Here is a 19,401-nt window from a genome sequence, read left to right on the forward strand (position 1 = left end):
GTTGTTCAGAGTAAGAAAGTGCATGTGATAGGGGCTTTTTATCTAGAAAACATTTAATAAAACTAGCAATTTTAATATCTTAAGTTGGTTTTGCACATTTCCTCCTAACAGCTCAGAATTTAAAGTCTGAAGCTAATACTTGCTTTCATGTTAATTTTTTTGAACTTTTTATTGAATGGATAATATGCATATCTAAATTAATTCTTTGTATGTTTAGGGTATTCATTTAAATATACCATAAGTCATACCCTTGGTTGCAAAGAGACTCTGTGCTGACCAAAGAGAGATATCTGTACTGGAGTCAAACTGAAGCCAAAGTCTTACCTCAAAACAGAGCACATTTGAAATGCTTTCAAATGTGTGCTGTTTACATGCTTTTAGGGAAGAGGGACTGTGTTAGAGGCCTGTCTATTGTGTTTCCACAGGCTATTTGGGGGCTTGGTGCTGGACATCAAGCGGAAGGCCCCCTGGTACTGGAGTGACTACCGGGATGCACTCAGCTTACAGTGTTTGGCCTCCTTTCTGTTCCTGTACTGTGCCTGCATGTCACCTGTCATCACCTTTGGGGGATTGCTTGGAGAAGCCACTGAGGGACGCATAGTAAGGACTTTTAACCACTTCTAATGGTCCCAAACAAGACCTAAAATATTGTGGCGGCGGCCAAGTCCACTGTGGGGGAAATTACCTGGTCTAGGACTGAAGATTTTTCCTCTGAATTACCATGGTCTTCTGACATCATACCAAAGAGCAACACAGTCCTCTCTTTAGAACAGACTCTTCTGCTTGAGCATTGGCTTCAGTAGCTGGTTGCCTAGTTGAATTTTCTGTTGCCTCAGTGATGGAAATTGGATATATTGATGCCATTTTAAAATAAGATTTAAAGTGACTCTATATGTGAGCTTGTAGTGTGAATGGTATCACTGTGCCTTCTATATATTTTCAAATACTGAATTGAGTCACTGAAGAATAGGAGTTAGTTAAGGAATCATGTGTCAATGGACCTGGGCACCTGAATTATTAAAGTAGTATCTGTTTATAGGAGTATTAGATGGTGTGTGCACATCACTCTTGCTAAGATGAAATACAAGCAAATGGCCATCAAGGCACACAGGAGAGCAAAGTCAGGAATGTAGCTAAGCCAACATTACTCTGTACTGATGGGCTATGGACTCAGTGATGGCTTTTTTTCCTCTCAGAGTGCAATTGAATCCTTGTTTGGAGCCTCCATGACTGGGATTGCTTATTCCTTGTTTGCGGGACAGGCTCTCACCATCCTGGGAAGTACTGGGCCAGTGCTTGTGTTTGAAAAGATTTTGTTCAAATTCTGCAAGTAAGACATTTGTTTTTCTGAAAACCCTAACCAGATTTAGTAATTATGTTGCCAGGATTAAATGTTGCCAGGATTAAAACTCAGTACAGACAGACAATATCATCTGGATTGGAAGCAACCTGAAAGGAGACCATAATTTGGTCTGTTGTCCTGCCCCCAGGTAGCACCATACCTAAAATAGCAGATCTCCTGTTCTTTTTTTTTTTTTTTTTTTTTTTTTTTGAGACGGAGTCTCGCTCGGTCGCCCAGGCTGGAGTGCAGTGGCGCAATCTCAGTTCACTGCAAGCTCCGCCTCTTCGGGTTCACGCCATTCTCCTGCCTCAGCCTCCCGAGTAGCTGGGACTATGGGCACCCGCCACCACACCCAGCTAATTTTTTTTTGTATTTTCAGTAGAGACGGGATTTCACTGTGTTAGCCAAGATGGTCTCGATCTCCTGACCTTGTGATCTGCCCGCCTTGGCCTCCCAAAGTGCTGGGATTACAGGCGTGAGCCACCGCGCCCGGCCTCAGATCTCCTATTCTCAATGAGCTTGATTAATATTCCTCAGCCATTATTGAAGTCTTGACATTTTATGTTTAAAAAGACTTTCCCTAGCTAATTCAAACTTCTCCATTTCCATTGTGAGTTAGTTTTTAATTTGGCCTCATATCCCCCCGCTTTTTTTTTTTTTGCTAGTGGTAGTGGGGCACACGAGTGCTGTGGTTTCCCAACTTTTCCTATATAATCTTTTCTTTTTTCCTTTTATATTTCAAGTAGCAGCTCATGGGACTAGGGCCAGCCCCCCCTTTTTTTTAACTGCAAGAATAAGATCATAATTACATTAGGTAGTAATGGCAGGAATGTATATGAGACAATTTCTTTTTTCAGTTTTCATATCCTTGCCCATATCCTGTGAGGCAAATCTGTATTATAACTGTGCCAGAGCATTATTTAGAATTAAAATACAGTCAGAATTAGGGATAAACTGGGTTCCAGTGCTGGTTTAGATGAGATGAATTAACCACATTTCTGACTCCTTGTCTCTTAATGCCATCCATCCGTGCTTTCTGATGAACTTTGGTCTTGTTTCAGAGACTATGCTCTTTCATACCTCTCCCTGCGAGCTTGTATTGGACTGTGGACTGCTTTCCTGTGTATTGTCCTTGTGGCAACTGATGCCAGTTCCCTTGTCTGCTACATTACCCGTTTCACTGAAGAAGCATTTGCCTCCCTAATTTGCATTATTTTCATCTATGAAGCAATAGAAAAACTGATTCACCTGGCAGAGACCTACCCCATCCACATGCACAGCCAGCTGGACCACCTTAGCCTCTATTAGTAAGTGTGCTTTCTGCTTATTTTTAAAAATTGAGCAAAGGGTCTGAGTTTAATTGCTGATGTAGAGTGCTAGGCAGTGCTTACAGCTTCTGGTCAAGAAGTGTCTTGCCCTTTGGGAAATGGATCTCAGATACGGACAAGGAGTATTGGAGGGCTGTCAGAGGAGAACAATCAAAAGTGTTGACAGAGAAGATCGACTAGAAGTCACACAGAGGGGACTCAAGAAATGCTTTCCAGACCATGTCTTTTGGTTCTAGGCACTGAAACAAAAATGGGCTGCAAATGTAACAGGGAGAATTTGAGTTAGTTATGGGGAGGAACTTCTTTTTGCAAGGACTTGTGAACCTCTGGACTATGTTATCAAGTGAGAGAATGGACTCTCTCCTTTGTTGAAATGAAGGACTCTCTTTCTCTGAAAGTATGTACAGGCAACTCTTAGGGATTATTAGGTGAAGATATATTAATCATTCCTTTCAGATCCAGAAGTGTCTCACACTGTATCATAAAGATCCAGAAGCCTACTTACTTCCTAGATTTCAACTCAAGAAATTATGATTTCTTTATGTGTTCATTATGGTTTGGATCACTTGGAAAAGAAACACGGTATCTGGCTGTGTTTTCAACCATCTAGGACACTCTGGTCCTATAAACATTTCTTCTCTGTAATAGTATTCTCCAAATTATGACTAAAGATCCTCTTCCCTTAGCTCTGTACATCAAGTTCTGGCTGTACAGTTCTGATGTGGAGGATCTGGTTGTGAAATGCACAACTTCAGTCTGAAACTATCTCAGAAGAGAGAGTACACTGTCTGGAGGCATCTGCGAACAAGCCGCAGATACACTTTCATCTATTCTAGTTATTCACTCATTAACCTTTTAAAAATCAGAATTAATAAAAAATTTACCAGAACTTTATTTTACTAGAAAGTAACAATGATTACGGAGTATCATCTTCAAAGCCTAGTGAATTGGCTCCTATTGGCATTAGAGTTCTCATTTCTGTAAGGTTCATTCTTTGACCTCTTTTTATCATTATTTTCTTTGTTTGACAAATATTTATTGAGCACTTATTATGTACCAAGCACTGTTTTAGGCCTTGGAAACATAGTGGCAAACATGACAAAGATCTGTCTTTATGAGGCTTATATCTGAGAAGACAGGCAAATTGACCAGCCCTGGATTGAGTAGACTTTGGTTCCAGAAACAAATTCTTTGTAAATAAAGCTCAAGATGGTATTTTTTTAAGTCGCATTCTACTGTTAATTCATATGGCGCTGATGTGAAGCTAGAGCTCCTCAACTCTTTAAATGATTTTATGTTAATATGTATGGAATTGATTTTTTAAAAATGGTTTATTTTTTAAAGCAGTTTTAGGTTCACAGCAAAGTTGAACAGCAGGTACAGAGAGTTTGCATATACCCCCTACCCCAGCACAGGCACAGTCTTCCCCAGTATCAATATCCCACACCAGAGTGGTAAGTTTGTTACAATCAGTGAACCTAAACAGACATATCATTGCCACCCAAAGTCCATAGGTTACATTAGGGTTGACTCTTGGTGTTGTGCATTCTGTGAATTTTGACAAATGTATAATGACATGTATCCTCCATTATAATATCATACAGAATACTTTCACTTCCTTAAAAATCTTCTGTGCTCTGCCAGTTGCTCTCCCCCTCCCCCCAACTCCTAACAACCACTGACATTTTTATGTCCTTATAGTTTTGAATTTTCCAAAATGTCATAGTTGGAATCATACAGTACGTGGCATTTTCAGATTGGCTTCTTTCACTTTGTAATATGCATTTAAGGTCCTCTGTTTTTCATGACTTGATGGTTCATTTCTTCTTAGTACTGAATAATACTTCATTATCTAGATGTACCACAGTTTATTTATTTTGAATTGATTTTTTAAACCTAAGTATAGGGCTTTATAGCTTTCCCTGTTACTTTTCATTTTGTTGATTTCTTCCTATTATTCTAACCTGTTGAGAGCTTTTTGAATTTTAATTCAGTCATGCCATATCTTAGAAGGCATGTTTATTAAATTCACAGATCATACAAAGTTAGTAGGGATGGCTGTGTCAGTTAACCATATTGGGAGCCAGGTTGTGCATGAAGCATGCTAGGACTGGGAGGCAACAAACATGGTGGCCGATGGCACCGGTGTGGTCTGGTCTGGTCTGGTTTGGCTGGAGTAGGAGGCCTGGTGAAGCTAATGGAGCTTCTAGGTCTGGCTCCACCATGAGTGACCAGGTAATGGCCAAGGTAGTGGGATATTACCAAAGATAACTCAGTGTCAAGAAGTGCTTACGTCATGATTCCAGGAGACTCTGACTTCTAGAACAAGAGTATGATGAAGGGTATAGGGAATAAGATATTCAGGCTTGGAGGAAGTTGTTGAGAAGTAAATAGGATATTGAGACTTCCTTGCTATGCAGATTAAATTTCTTAGCAAAAGCCTAAGAGATAGAAATCAGGCCAAAAAAAAAAAAAAAATCAGGACTCATTCTGGGCATATCAGATGCTAAATGTGGTTGTCGGCACAGTTTAATCCAAGATCCATGGGCTGATTTGAGTCCAACTTTAGTAATGACCAACTGAAAAATTAGAGTGTGATAGGGCCTATAGAGGGGCCTCAACTACTTAGGTCTGAAGTATGCAAAGCAGCAGCAAGGCAGCTCCTGACAGCCTTTAAACCAGTTGTTCTAAAAACATTTAACTGAGTATTTGGCTGTTTTCCTCAGGAATCTTTTTAATTTTTCCCCTCAGCTGCAGGTGTACTCTCCCAGAGAATCCGAACAATCACACCCTCCAGTACTGGAAGGACCACAACATTGTGACAGCAGAAGTCCACTGGGCTAACCTGACTGTCAGTGTAAGTTTTGGAGCTGTCAGATGTCCTAGCATTATGACCACAGGTTGAGGAGGGACTTCTAAGTGAAAGGGAGGAGTGGCCCTTTGGCAAACTCTGGCATTTACCGAAATCAAGCTTTTTTTAAAAAAATTCTTACTCATTTTCTTTTATCCTTTCAGAAGTTTTCTTGTACGTAAAAGGAGAAGATTACCCTTCTCTTTTCTCCCCCCATATCCTACCTAGTGACCCTGAACTAAGGGTAGGTGGGGATGAAACCATGCAGAACAGGGGGCAGATCCAGACATGTCGGGTTGAAGAGTATTCAAGTTTGGAGGTCCTCTGTGATAAGAACAATACAAGTTGCCAGGGTCCTTCCAGAGCCTTGGAAGTAGTATTTGTTCAGAACACTTCTGGTTCTATGTCTTAGGACCATAAGTAGCCACCCTACTTGAAAGTGGCCTGTGCAAGAGAGGACCCCGCAACTGCATAAAGGTCAAGGGGATGCTGCTTGCAGCCTCTGCTCCCAGCAACCATGGATGACAATGAGTGGTGGACTCAGAAGGAAACAGCTATTTATTCGGTTGTATCTGCCTTTCATCACCCGGAATGCTTGTTCCTCCAGGAATGCCAGGAGATGCATGGAGAGTTCATGGGATCTGCGTGTGGCCATCATGGACCCTACACTCCTGATGTCCTCTTTTGGTCCTGTATTCTCTTCTTCACCACCTTCATCCTCTCAAGCACCTTAAAGACGTTTAAGACGAGCCGTTATTTCCCAACCCGAGTAGGTAGCATGTTCATGCATTTCTTTCATGTTAGAATCAAATATAACAGAACCTTTTCTCAGCCTCTATGCTGCATGGGGTTGATTGGCCAGGTGGAGAACTCCAGATGTCCTGATGAGCCACACTGGCATTCTCTCCTAGTGTCTGGCAGCCTCTTTCGTAGATCTGTGGTTGGGAATGAAGGGTTAATACTTAAAATCTTTTTGGTCTACAAGTGCCAGTTAAGGTTAAGGTGATAGTGATGGTTTTTAAAAAGTTATTAAGTCTTATTTCCAGAATGCTGTTATGTTTCATTTCCAGAATTCTGAGACACTTAACACACAATAGCTACAGCTGGCTCCTGAATACAGTAAATTGTGGTTGTGACCTTGGATACTTTAGGGGACCCAAAAATCTTCTCCCAGGGATGGCTTTTTAAATAGCTTATGAAATCACTGACGACAATGACTGCAGCAACCAGCATGCTCCTGACTTGGTTTGTATTACTGTTTGAAACCTCAGCAACCTTTCCATGATGCAGATAGCATTGTTTGTATTATGAACAAGGCTTTTGCCAGTTTTGGCAGGGCAAGATTAGAGGCTGAGTGTGGAGTAGCTACGTAGGCCGTTTCTTTGAAAGGGAACTTGAGAAGGTGGAGAATGGCTACTGGGACCTCCTCACAGAAAGTTAACACTGAAAAGAATAAGTGCATGAATTATTTACATCCTTCAGTCACATGGAAACATCTATAATAAATGACCATTACATTTGCCATATCAAAAATATAAAAGGAAGATGGGTGATCTACAGTGACCACAAAGTTTGTGCCACAGAAAGGCCCCCTAAAGGCCTGGATTACATGTACTTTTACCACAGTATACCAAGCTAAACTTCAAACATACGAATCAGTGAGAAGAAGCTACATACCTTTTTAATTTGCCAAAAAGTTAGAACAGTCAGATATGAAGAAATACATTGGGTATTTGTAGTTTATTTAAAGAACAAAATCATGCTGGGTGTAGTGGCTCATACCTGTAATTCCAGCACTTTGGGAGGCCCACGCGGGTGGATCACCTGAGGTCAGGAGTTTGAGACCAGCCTGGCCAACATGTTGAAACCCCATCTCTACTAAAAAAAACAAAAGTTAGCTGGGCATGGTAGCACACACCTGTAATCCCAGCTACTCGGGAGGCTGAGACATGAGAATCACTTGAACCTGGGAGGTGGAGGTTGTGGTGAGCTGAGATTGTACCACTGCACTCCAGCCTTTGCGACAGAGTGAGATTCTCTCTCAAAAATAAAAAAGTTAAAAAAAAAAAAAAAAGCACAATCATTTGATGCCTTCTGAAATAGAACTGAGAAGAAATTTGTATTAGTGATGATACACTATTGTAGATAGTTTTAATAAATGTTTAAGGAGAAGATAATATTAAAAAGGGTGTTCATTTTGCTGGCAAGAGATCTACCATCAGTACATCAAAAATGGGGATGTGCTCCCAGTCCTCTATTGGGGGATGGGTGGTAGTGGCCTTCAGAGAAACCTATTTATGTGGCCAGTGGTCTTGCCTTACCTGCAGTAAATGAAAAACCTTCTTGGTGTTTCATATAGAAAATCAGCTATTGGGCGGAGCATTATTTATGGCATTTTTTTTCATTGCACACAATAATTTCTGACCTATACATGTATAATACAGCATTTTCTTTTCTTCTTTTTTCTTTCTTTTTTTTTTTTTTTTTTGAGACAGAGTCTCACTCTGTTGCCGAGGCTGGAGTGCAATGGTGCAATCTTGGCTCACTGCAACCTCTGCCTCCTGGGTTCAAGTGATTCTCCTGCCTCAGTCTCCCAAGCAGCTGGGATTACAGGCACGTACCATGCCTGGCTGATTTTGTATTTTTAGTAGAGACGGGGTTTCTCCATGTTGGTTAGGCTGGTCTTGAACTCCCAACCTCAGGTGATCCGCCTGCCTCAGCCTCCCAAAGTGCTGGGATTATAGGGGTGAGCCACCATGCCCAGCCAATACAACATTTTAAATAAAAGATATTTTTAATTTAAATCATACAAAAATTCATAATATGAGTTTGTGAATGTGTATGATAGTGTGAGACCAACTGTAAAGGTTTGCTTTTTGGTTTTTAAAGGCTAAGCAGTTGGTATTAAGCAAGTACATATTTTAATGAAACTGTAACTCAGGAACAGTTTAAAATATTAGTTTCCCACTTATATTTCAAAGCGTAAAAAGGGCCGAATTATCCCTTTAAGTGCTGCCAAGAATTCACTTGGGTTTGTGATATTTGGTGGTACAATGCCAGATGCCCACAGCAGCATAATATTGTACTTTGCTAAAGGTAGACAGATGAATTCTCTATTTCTCAGCAGTCATTTCCCCAAAAAGTATAATGTTTGTTTTTAGTTAAAATAGTATTGTTTTACCGTACCACATGATGACTCCCTGGAAGTTGTCATGCGAAGTGCCCCAAATTTGTATTTTCTCATTTCTGAGCTCTTTGCCTGCCTCCATTTCTACATTTTTCAGGGGCCAGAGGCTCATCTCTGCAATTTTTCCATGTATCGCCTCCTGATTTGACTTCACTGCTTATCTGCTGTGACTAGCAGTGTGATTTTGGACACTTTGAATTTCAGATGTGGCCAGGCACGGTGGCTCACATCTGTAATCCCAGCACTTTAAGAGAGGCTGAGGCAGGCGGATCACCGGAGGTCAGGAGTTCGAGACCAGCCTGGCTAACATGGCAAAACCCTTTCTCTACTAAAAATCCAAAAATTAGCTGGGCGTGGTGCCAGGTGCCTGTAATCCCAGCTACTTGGGAGGCTGAGGCAGGAGAAGCACCTGAACCCGGGAGGCGGAGGTTGCAGTGAGCCAAGATCACCCTACTGCACTCCAGCCTGGGCAACAGAGCGAGACTCCGTCTCAAAAAAAAAAAAAAAAAAAAAAAAAAAAGAATTTCAGATGCAAAGAAACTTTATGTGATGTTATAAAAGACAATTCTTTCCATTTTGGTTATTTCAGTATTTTAGTTGCAACCTGGGATTAAATTAGAGTTTCAAATGTGATGAAAAGTAGAACGATGGCATTCTATAATTTTCCTACTGCTCTGCACCAAATTCCAGAGTCTCTGGAGTTTCTACTTCAAATTATTCAGTCGAGTGAAACAGGATTTATTGCTGTTTGCTTAACATATATTTGTTTGGTTGAAAGGATTTTTCCAGAAACTGTAGGAAAATAAAGCAGAATCAACTGGGTGAAATATAGCACAAACATCGGATTAGGATGTGGTGAGTTGTGAACAATCAGGATTCTGGTTATGACTGGGGCCCCTGTCTCATAGGAGCTTAATACCATGTGAGCCAGGAATGCAGTGTCCAAGGCCCATGGCCTGGAGACCTGGATGCTGGCTGTGGACCTTGGGCAAGTCCCTCATCCTGTCTGTGCCTCACCTCATCTGCACAATGTTGTGATGACACCTGCCGTCTCTTTCCAATTATGCTTCAAGGATACAGTGAGATCTAATATGATGAACCAAGAGTATAAGGTGGTGTGCTATGGTGGGTCCTAGTTTAGCATGGTGTGCTATGGTGGGTCCTAGTTTAGCATGCTCCCTGCCTTTTCCTCTCTGACATTTTCTTCAATTTGGGAACAGATGGGATTGGCAGAAGGAGGGGAACTCATGGTGTAGTAATACTCTACTCAAGTATGCCTACTGGTGTTACCTTCTAATGTTGAGTTGGATTTCCTAAAGCAGCCCACTTTATTACTGAAGTTGCTGACTCCTGTGAAAATCCCCATACTAAGCAGCCTTACAAAATCCAGTCCCCATAGAATAGTGACTCCACACAGGCATCAAAAATGGATTGTCTTCGATTATGTTACAAAGCAAAGGCCTTTTTGGGGGATGGAGGATGATTGGGTGTTTGGATTGAAATGTAGACAAAGGGGCTGGGTGCAGTGGCTCATGGCTATAATCCCAGCACTTTGGGAGGCCAAGGTGGGTGGATTGCTTGAAGTCAGGAGTTCAAGACCAGTCTGGCCAACATGGTGAAACCCTATCTCTACTAAAAATACAAAAATTAGCCGGGTATGGTGGTGCATGACTGTAATCCCAGCTACTGGGTTGAGGCACGAGAATCGCTTGAGCCCAGGAGGTGGAGGTTGCAGTGATCTGAGATTGTGCCACTGCACTCCAGCCTGGGTGACAGAGTGAGACTCGGTCTCAAAAAAAAAAAAAAAAGTGGACAAAGATAGCTAGCATGTGTATTTTGAGCAAAATACAAATTTTATAATAAAATTTTATAAATAAACTTTGTAAAATCAATGGTATAAAATCAATATTTAAGATTATAGCTTATCTGTTACTTAATTTCATTAAATAGAAAAAGAAATTCAGCCCTTCTGATGCCTAAACATATTGTAGGAAAGTGTACTATGGCTGCCCTTTTTTCTGCCTCACAAAACAGAGGGCTGTTTCTACAAGGCCAAGTTTTGTATAAATGCAATTTTTTTTTTTTTTGAGATGGAGTCTTGCTCTGTCGCCTGGCTGGAGTGTGGTGGTGTGATCTCACTGCAACCTCCGCCTCCTCCCGAGTAGCTGGGACTACAGGCACGCACCACCACACCCAGCTAATTTTTGTATTTTTAGTAGAGATGGGGTTTCACCATGTTGGCCAGGATGGTCTCGATCTCTTGACCTCGTGATCTGCCTGCCTTGGCCTCCCAAAGTGCTGGGATTACAAGCATGAGCCCGGCCAAGTGCTATTCTTTATTTCAGATTGAGAGTTGGGAAAAACTGGAGCAAATAATGGGTTTCTTTCTTGCTTAAAAATGTATTTATATATATGTCTTAATATATACAAGGCAGTTTCCCCTGGAATAAAAGTCTAGAATGTACTGCTTAATTTTACACATGAGTGCAGACAATACTATCTGTGAGTGAAAAGTGGATTAATACGTGGATTGGGTCAACTGATTATTAGCCTGTTAGGAGTCCTCTGTGTGAGACATGGTGGTATAAATGTGAAGTTCTCACTGTATGCAGATGTTCATGTGAAAGATAGTACTTTCTTCCTGTAAATATCTTTGGATTTCCATTTGTATGGAATCCCAATGAACATATCTTTGGAACACATAATGTGTCAAAATTTGTATTTTGTTCATTGATCTAAATGCCCATGTAACTAATCAGAAATCCAATTTGGCTCAGATTGGGAATTTTCTTCTAAAGGAAAAAAAAATACAGAAAAGACTACTGGAAGAATCATGTTCAAATGACATTTTACATCAATGTTTCTTCAATATTTTGGAGTTGACTTGGTTGTTTTCTCCTACCTACGATAGAATGTGCCTGCTGTTTCTCTGTCTCTCACTTTGGGCTTGCAGGAAGTACAACGGGAATAGCCTGAGCCTCTTGCTCCCTGTATAATTTATTTGCTTTACCTGAACTGCCTTACCTGCAGTTCATAGTGAGAACACCTGGGGTTGTACTCTGACTCCACCTTTAAGTCTGATAGGGCCAAGTTGCTTTACTTCTCTGGGCATTTTTCTTTAGAATGAATGGGTTAAACTAGATGAGCTCCGAAGTCCCTTCCTGCCCTAACATTCTCTTCTATTTTTATTTTCCTGTGGTTACTACTGTTAGGGTTAGACATGTGAAATGTGAGGGACCATTTAGAGATTTAGATGTTGTATTTTTTTATTATTACAGAGTGTACGCCCAAGTTTAGGACCTGTGTCATTTTTAGTGTCCCCACCCCATTTCTATTTCTGCTCCACTTGTCTTTACTTTCTTTGTAATCATCTCATTTTTTTTCCACTCTTGAAACTCACAACTTTCCAGTCCATGAGCTAGTTTGCTACCATCCCCCTCAAAAACAAATCTATTTAAAACACCCTCCTAGAAAAGCCTCCGAACCACCTTCAGCTAAATTTGTAACATTTATAGAATATTTTAAAATTTTAATTCAACTAGAGTTATGATCCCCAAACAAGTCCTGACGAAGCTATCACAGAAAGGATGTCTTTTTCACCTTGTAGGTATCATTGTTGCTAAATCACATCAGTACAGGCCTTCTGTGGGGAGACAGCAGGGAGCAGGGGCAGGACCAGGGGATGGGAGTAGATACAATTGTGATTCTATCCTTTCCTTTAGGTAAAAAATCCTAAGTTATAAAACAAGGTTCAGGGCCAAGCAGAGTGGCCCACACCTGTAATCCCAGCACTTTGGGAAGTTGAGGCGGGCAGATCGCTTGAGCCCAGGAATTTGAGACCAGCCTGGGCAACATGGCACAACCCTATCTCTACCAAGTACAAAAAAAAAAAAAAAAATTAGCCAGGCATGGTGGTGTGCGTGTATAGTCCCAGTTACTCAGGAAGGCTGAGGTGAAAGGATCACTTGAGGCCAGGGAGGTCAAAGCTGCAGTGAGCTGTGATGACACAGTGAGTTATTGCACCCCAGCCTGGGCAACAGAGAGACACCTGTCTCAAAAAAAAACAAAACAAAACAAAAAAAAAGTTCTGCACTCTTAGGTTGGTAATATAAGATGACCTGCACGGTGTCACAGAGATTTCCCACTCAGTAAATCACTCTGAAAGAGTTTGCATAAGATTCTGTAGACTTGCGGTATTTAATGTGGGTAGTCAATAGCTACATGTGGCAAATGGCCACTTGAACTTAGGCTTGCCAAATTGAGACTGTACTGTACACATAAAATATATACCAGATCTTGAAGGATTGGTACCAAAAAAGAATATAAAACGTTTCATCAATATTTTATATTGATTACATACTGAAATGACAATATTTTAGATATATCTATTAAATAAAATGATAATTTGATAAATATTATAGTTATTTTCACTTATTTTTATATTTTTTATGTGACTGCTAAACAATTTAAAATTAGACATATGGCTAACATACTTTTTTTTTTGAGACGGAGTCTCACTCTGTCACCCAGGATGGAGAACAGTGGCACAATCTCGGCTCACTCCAACCTCTACCTCCTTGGGTTCAAGTGATTCTCCTGCCTCAGCCTCCGTGTAGCTGGGATTACAAGTGTGCACCACCATGCCTGGCTAATTTTTGTATTTTTAATAGTGACAGGGTTTCACCGTGTTGGCTAGGCTGGTCTTGAACTCCTGACCTCAAGTGATCCACCCACCTCAGCCTCCCAAAGTGCTGGGATTATAGACGTGAGCCACCGTGCCTGGCCTGGCTAATGTAATTCTACTGGACATGCTACTCTACACTTACATGGTATGGGGTAGGCAGTGAAATACCATAGGGAGAAGGTAATTCAGTGAAGCATCCAAATAGACAGAAACAACACAAATATTTTTGCTGGAGGCAGAAGCACTGTGTGGCACAGAACACCTCCCAGAAAGCAGAAAATTTTGTGCCTGAAAACCAATGTATGTGTGAGACCCCAATTAAAAACAAAAGCAAATAAGGCCCAAACTGTCTTCCCTCAGCTTTGCCTGGGAGCTGCTACCTTTGCACTTATTTTTCTAGCATCTTCTAGGTGCCAAGGATATTAGCCACATGAGGGAGACGAGCATATGTGTTTCATTTTAGGCATCATTCTTTTGTGGTTCCCCCTACCCCAGGTATTGTTGAGTCTGTCCAAAGCTGGGTGAAATACCATGCAAGTCTTGCTGCTCTCAGTGTGCTGCTTCTCTCGGCCTTGGTGGAGGCTGAGCCTGTTGCTGGTACCCACCAGCCCAGTAGGTTTTAATGCTGCTTCCTGAAAGAGATTGTATTTGTTTCGTTTTTCACTAGTCACAGTTGTTGTTTAAACTACATCCAATTTGGGGGAAGAATACTTGCCTCTGATGGAAAGAGAGATAGGGGATTTATTGCTTCAAGTGTTTTAAATTAAAGCTATTCTCACAAAACAAAAAAAAAAAAAAAGAGAGAGAAAGAAAAGAAAGGGAACTCAAATCAGGAGGAAATGGTGGTTTTTCCTGTAAGTGAGGTTTCAGCCAGGCACATTTTCAATACAGGGTACATAAATGGGAGGAGGACTCAGTTAATTAGATATTTTGTGTACAACCGTATATGACTAGAACACAGACTTCAGTGAGCCTACATGGCAGTCATGAGAGGTACATATTAAATAAGTTCTGGGTCTTTGTTTCCTATTAGGACAAATAGTTAACAAGTGGCTATTCTGTACTGACTACTTGCTCAGGCCTGGGTGAAGTGCTAGGGGGATGCAACAGAAATTTAGAAGATAGTATCTGTCATCAGATAGGAAGGAAAAACACATGAAACAATCAGGTGCCATATGCGACAGTAGTAAACAGTTGGATGCCCAACTGAGATGTATGTGCTGTAGGAGTTCAGAAGAGAAAAGGGCCACTGGGCCCCAGGATGGTCAAGTGGGCTTCATGTTGGGGATGGGGAGGCAGTGGATACTCAGAATTTATATTACATTCAGAGAAGAACTAACAAAACCATGGAGGAGGAACTGGAAACCTTGGGCTTCAAACCAAAGTGAAGTCAGGCTAAGGTACCAGTGATATTACATGTGGCTAAGATATATTTTGCTCTCACTCTTTTGGAAACTTAGATTAAGGCAGGCACGGGTCATTTGCCAGGCACTGTATTTTATTAAAGCCACACTATAAAGTGAGGCAGTCCTTTTAAGATGGATCCTAAATTGGATGGGAATCTCCAACAAAATAGAGATATGTGCCATGGTGGAAAATAAAGCAGTAAAGAAGTACAGGAAGTTCTGTGGGGAGGGAGGTGGCCGATTTTAAGTAGGATCATCAGAGAAGAGCTCAAGGAGGTGATATTTGAGTTGAATCTAAAAGACGTGAGGGAGCTACCCAAGAGGTTACCTGGAGGAAAGGCATTTTAGGTAGAGGCGTGAGCAAGTACAAAGACCCCAAGGTGGGAGTGAGCCTGGCATGTTTAAGGAAACAGCAAGGTGGTCTGTGTGTCTGGAGCAGAGTGGGCAAGCAGGAGAGCAATAGGAGCTGAGGTGGGAGATGTGACGATGCCAGTTGTGTGGCCCTCAGGCCAAGAAGGCTTTTTGGCCCAGAAGCCATTTCAGGGTTTTGATAGAGGAGTGACATGACCCAACTTATGTTTCAAATGATTACTCCAGTGGCTGCATTTAAAAAACACTGGAGGGCAAAGGCAGAAGCAAGTCAGGAGGCTGCTACCATTACCCAAACAGGAGCTGATGGTGACTTGGATCTGGGTGGGAGCAGTGGCGGTGGTAAGAAGCGATCAGACTTGGGATATGTTCTGAAGGGAGAGCCAATAGGACTTGCAAATAGACTGGATATTGGGTATGAGGGAGAAGTGGAGTTGATGCTGCTGCTGAGGTTTTTGGCTAGCACTGAAGACCTTGGCTGGTCCCAGAAAATCCAAGTTCTCAGAACTACAGTCCCAACTTTGCCCTAAATGCCCCAAACATAACTCTTCAGAGGCTGGTCTGGGTTATGTTAGCATTTGTCAGGAGGGTTCATTTTCCCTCATCATATCCACACTTTATGGGCATTAATTGGGCGATTAACATATTCCTGTTGTTTAAATTTGCTTGCATTAATTCAACCATAAGATGAAAACATTCTTCTGAGGATTTTTAAGCCTTTTACAATACTAACCTCTTTTCTACTGTATTTGACCTGCCAAAACATGTTTCCACTTCTTTCTCATGCCAGGTACGCTCCATGGTGAGTGACTTTGCTGTTTTCCTCACTATCTTCACAATGGTGATTATTGATTTTTTGATTGGAGTCCCATCACCAAAGCTTCAAGTTCCCAGTGTGTTCAAGGTAAACAGATCTCAGAGTGCTTGGTGCACTCATGTAATTTCATACATTCTGATGCCAAGTAAATTTCAAAGGCCTTTTCATATTCTAATCATGAGTTTTACAGTCCTCTAAATCTGAACCTTGCTCCTCACACCTTGTCATTTAGAAAAGCAAACTTCAGACTTGGTTGAATTCAAGTCAGAAAAGTCAGAGAACAGAAAAACCAAGGTTGTTTAATGAATGAAAAGTATTATTATTATTATTAATACCACTTATTGTTCTTAATATATTAATATTTAAACAATGGGATGTGCACGTTTACATAAATATATTCAAGACACTGGAAACATGGGTCTCTGGAACAAGCCTTGCTAACAGCACTTCCATTGAGCATCAGCTGTATAAGGGCACTGGGAAGGATGAAAAAGGTAAAGGACTTGGCCTGAACCTTCAAGGATGGTGCCCCTTCCTTGAAGGAGGAGAATGGAACTAAGATGAGCATCATCAGGAGTCTGGGGCCCCTGCCAGAGTAATCATGACATCTCTTTTGAAATCATCTCAATCTGATTTCATTGTTTGTATAACTTTCTCTAATATATGGTATTTTTCAAGAACCTGTACAAAAAGTCAAACAAATATCAATACCTGGGGACTCCAAATCGATTTCAGTTTGGGAGCACTGACTAAGTAGACAAAGAAGATGGAAAAGCTGAGCTCAGTTCCATAGATCCCCATAGGGTGGAGAGGAGAGAAAATCTGTACGTACTCAGTACCTTGAGAAGAATTATGAAGTAGGAAAATGGCAGAAGTTAGTGAGGAGAAGGCCGACAGGAATAAAGGCAGTCCCTGACTTCTAAATGCTCCCTTCAGTTGTCCCTTTCCTTTCTCTTTTTTCTCTCTACCCGTGAAGTAGGCCTGTTGAAATACCTTCTTCCATATTGTCTGAAAATTTTTAATTTTGTTGAATTTGCTGAAATGCCACCAGTTGGAAGTTTATGGACTAACCAATCCCTCTTGTAAGTATAATACCTTCTAGAATATGGCATTCTCACCTTTGTGTGAATGAGCACAATCAGCTTTCTCTCTAATACCTAGCTGAGGTCAGTGCTTCAGGAGGAATGGATTTTGTGTAAAAATAGGTAATTTGGGAACATTAAGCAGTCTTTGGAAAGGTTCCCTAAGGGATAGGCCTAAGATAGTCAGAAGGCACTGAATTTCTGGGACATCTGTGAAGAAGGCCTCTGGGAGGTAGGACAGGGGAGAAAGGGAAACGGGAGAATGTCAAAGAATATGTTGCTCATGACAGACTCCATTTTCAGGAGGCAGAGAAGAAGTTTTCTTCTTTTTGTCCCTCCCTGTTGTACCACATGACACTTAACTCCCAAGACCCAATCTGAGGGCTAGTACTATTACTAGGGTATAACATCATTAAGGGTTTATTTAATAAGTTTTTGTGTTGGTCTGAGAACTTAACTACCACTTAGAACATTGTTACTAAGGAAACATAGATTCTGTAAACTTTTAGAAGCTAACCCATTCATAATTTTGGACTTGATGATGTTATTAAAGCGTCTTTGAATCCTAGAGCCATAGTAATAAGGAACCAAATCAAATATAACAGTCTACGCTTTGTTTCTTGAGTTTGGGTCAACTCTGGGCCAGTTGGTGTCCCTGGCCTTTTATCCTCTAGCACCACTTGCCAAAAAAGGGTGAACTTGTCTTCCTCAGAGTACACTGCAGGGGTAGGGTAAGGATCTAGGTGAGTTTAGATATGTTGTGAACACCCCAATAAGATTTATAAACAGTTGTATTACAGGGGAATTAGAGAGGATCCTAGGTCAAACAAACCCCCAACTTTAGCCATCTTAGGCTCCTTCTGAGGTCTCTGATGGCTGGACCCCTGTTTCACTACTGATGGGAGAAGACCGTTGGAGCAATCCAGTCCTATCAAAGCCCAAGAGATGCCATGCAGATGGCTGCACTTTGCCTTTGTTTATGCTGTAGACACACATTATATGGCTCTGGAGAGAAGTAGTAGGAGAATAGTCTAAGTTATTTATATTTGTCTTTGGAAGTCATTAAATTTTTTTGACAACAGATATAGTTGTTAATTATATTTTAATTGGATTAATGTTGAGATACAATTGTTTTCTCTCTACACAGAGGTTTGGAAAGTAAGTGGAAGGAAGTGCAAGATTAATGAATATTTCACAAGAAATTGATAATTGAAGATTGACTGTTTCAAAGGGGATTTGGAACTATTACTGAGCAAAAGGGGCTTGCTGCCCAATGTGCTAGAAGCCAATACTATGATACCAGGTTTTTCAGAGAAGAAAAGTTTTTTATTTCAAGTTTACTAACAAGGAGACAGGAATTCAGCTCAAATCTGTCTCTCTGCACTGGCTTTACTGCAATAATTAGAAAAGGTTTAGGGGTGGATTCTGGGACGGTAGGTTATTGGTAGAAGGAAAGGGGAGGTCTGGAAAGTCCTCAGGCATTCTTAGTTATCTCTTCATGCTACCTTGGGTCCCATGTGCCAAGGGAGTTTCAGCAAGTTGTTTCTTTTCTTATCTACCACTCTGCAAACCCAAGAATTTCTGTTAGTCGTTGGCGTCTTTAACTCTGGGGAATGGTTTCAGAACAAGGTCATAGATTTCCTAAGGAGTTGCTGTATTTCATGCCTTTTTTTTTTTAAGAACCCTCACTCAAGAATAAAAAGAAATATGGATATTGTGATCCAGTTTGATATGTTTTACCCTAATAACTATAACTTAAAATACCAAAATAATATATTTTTCCCCCTTAGCCAACAAGGGATGATCGCGGATGGATTATTAATCCCATTGGCCCCAATCCCTGGTGGACTGTGATAGCTGCAATTATCCCAGCTCTTCTCTGCACTATCTTGATATTCATGGATCAGCAGATCACAGCTGTCATTATTAACAGGAAGGAACATAAGCTCAAGGTAAAAATAGGTTCTGACCTAGAAGGCTGCTATGGCAATCTGTTACATTTTTTTTTTTTTTTTTAATTGTAGGGTAAGCACATCTAGACCAGAAACTATAAAATCTCATAGAAGAGGTTCATAAGAGGTTTCCATTCTTTATTAACAAAGATTGCTTTGGAGATGAGACTAGAGTGGAGCATGGTGGTATGGTATGAAAGCAACGTGGACTCCATTACTGTCCTCTCACACCTGTGGGGAAGGTGATTGGGTAGAGTTCCTGGTGATCCCTATATAGCTATATGCTTTGGGTCAAGCAGCTGTACAGCTTGTCTTCCTGAGGTTCAGGTAGGGGCCTGGGCCACTGTTTCCTAGAGGCAGGTATTCTCCCATTGGTGTCTGTT

The 19,401-nt window shown here is 41.1% G+C and overlaps 1 protein-coding gene across 4 annotated transcripts in view; it reads left to right on the forward strand.

The window, feature by feature from the left end:
* SLC4A8 (solute carrier family 4 member 8) overlaps positions 1 to 19,401 on the forward strand; it is an 83,216-nt gene that overhangs the window by 43,284 nt on the left and 20,531 nt on the right. For 3 of the 4 annotated variants that reach the window (XM_031650482.1, XM_031650484.1, XM_031650483.1), the window contains exons 12-18: positions 426 to 600; positions 1,197 to 1,330; positions 2,404 to 2,649; positions 5,422 to 5,527; positions 6,129 to 6,290; positions 15,958 to 16,071; positions 18,857 to 19,018. In XM_031650482.1, the coding sequence (XP_031506342.1) occupies positions 426 to 600; positions 1,197 to 1,330; positions 2,404 to 2,649; positions 5,422 to 5,527; positions 6,129 to 6,290; positions 15,958 to 16,071; positions 18,857 to 19,018 (1,099 nt within the window). Of the gene's footprint in view, positions 1 to 425; positions 601 to 1,196; positions 1,331 to 2,403; positions 2,650 to 5,421; positions 5,528 to 6,128; positions 6,291 to 6,591; positions 7,349 to 15,957; positions 16,072 to 18,856; positions 19,019 to 19,401 lie in introns of those variants that run through there. The other variant, XM_031650485.1, reaches the window with a different exon arrangement.

Source organism: Papio anubis, chromosome 9 (genome assembly GCF_008728515.1).
Source record: "Papio anubis isolate 15944 chromosome 9, Panubis1.0, whole genome shotgun sequence".
NCBI lineage: Eukaryota > Metazoa > Chordata > Mammalia > Primates > Cercopithecidae > Papio > Papio anubis.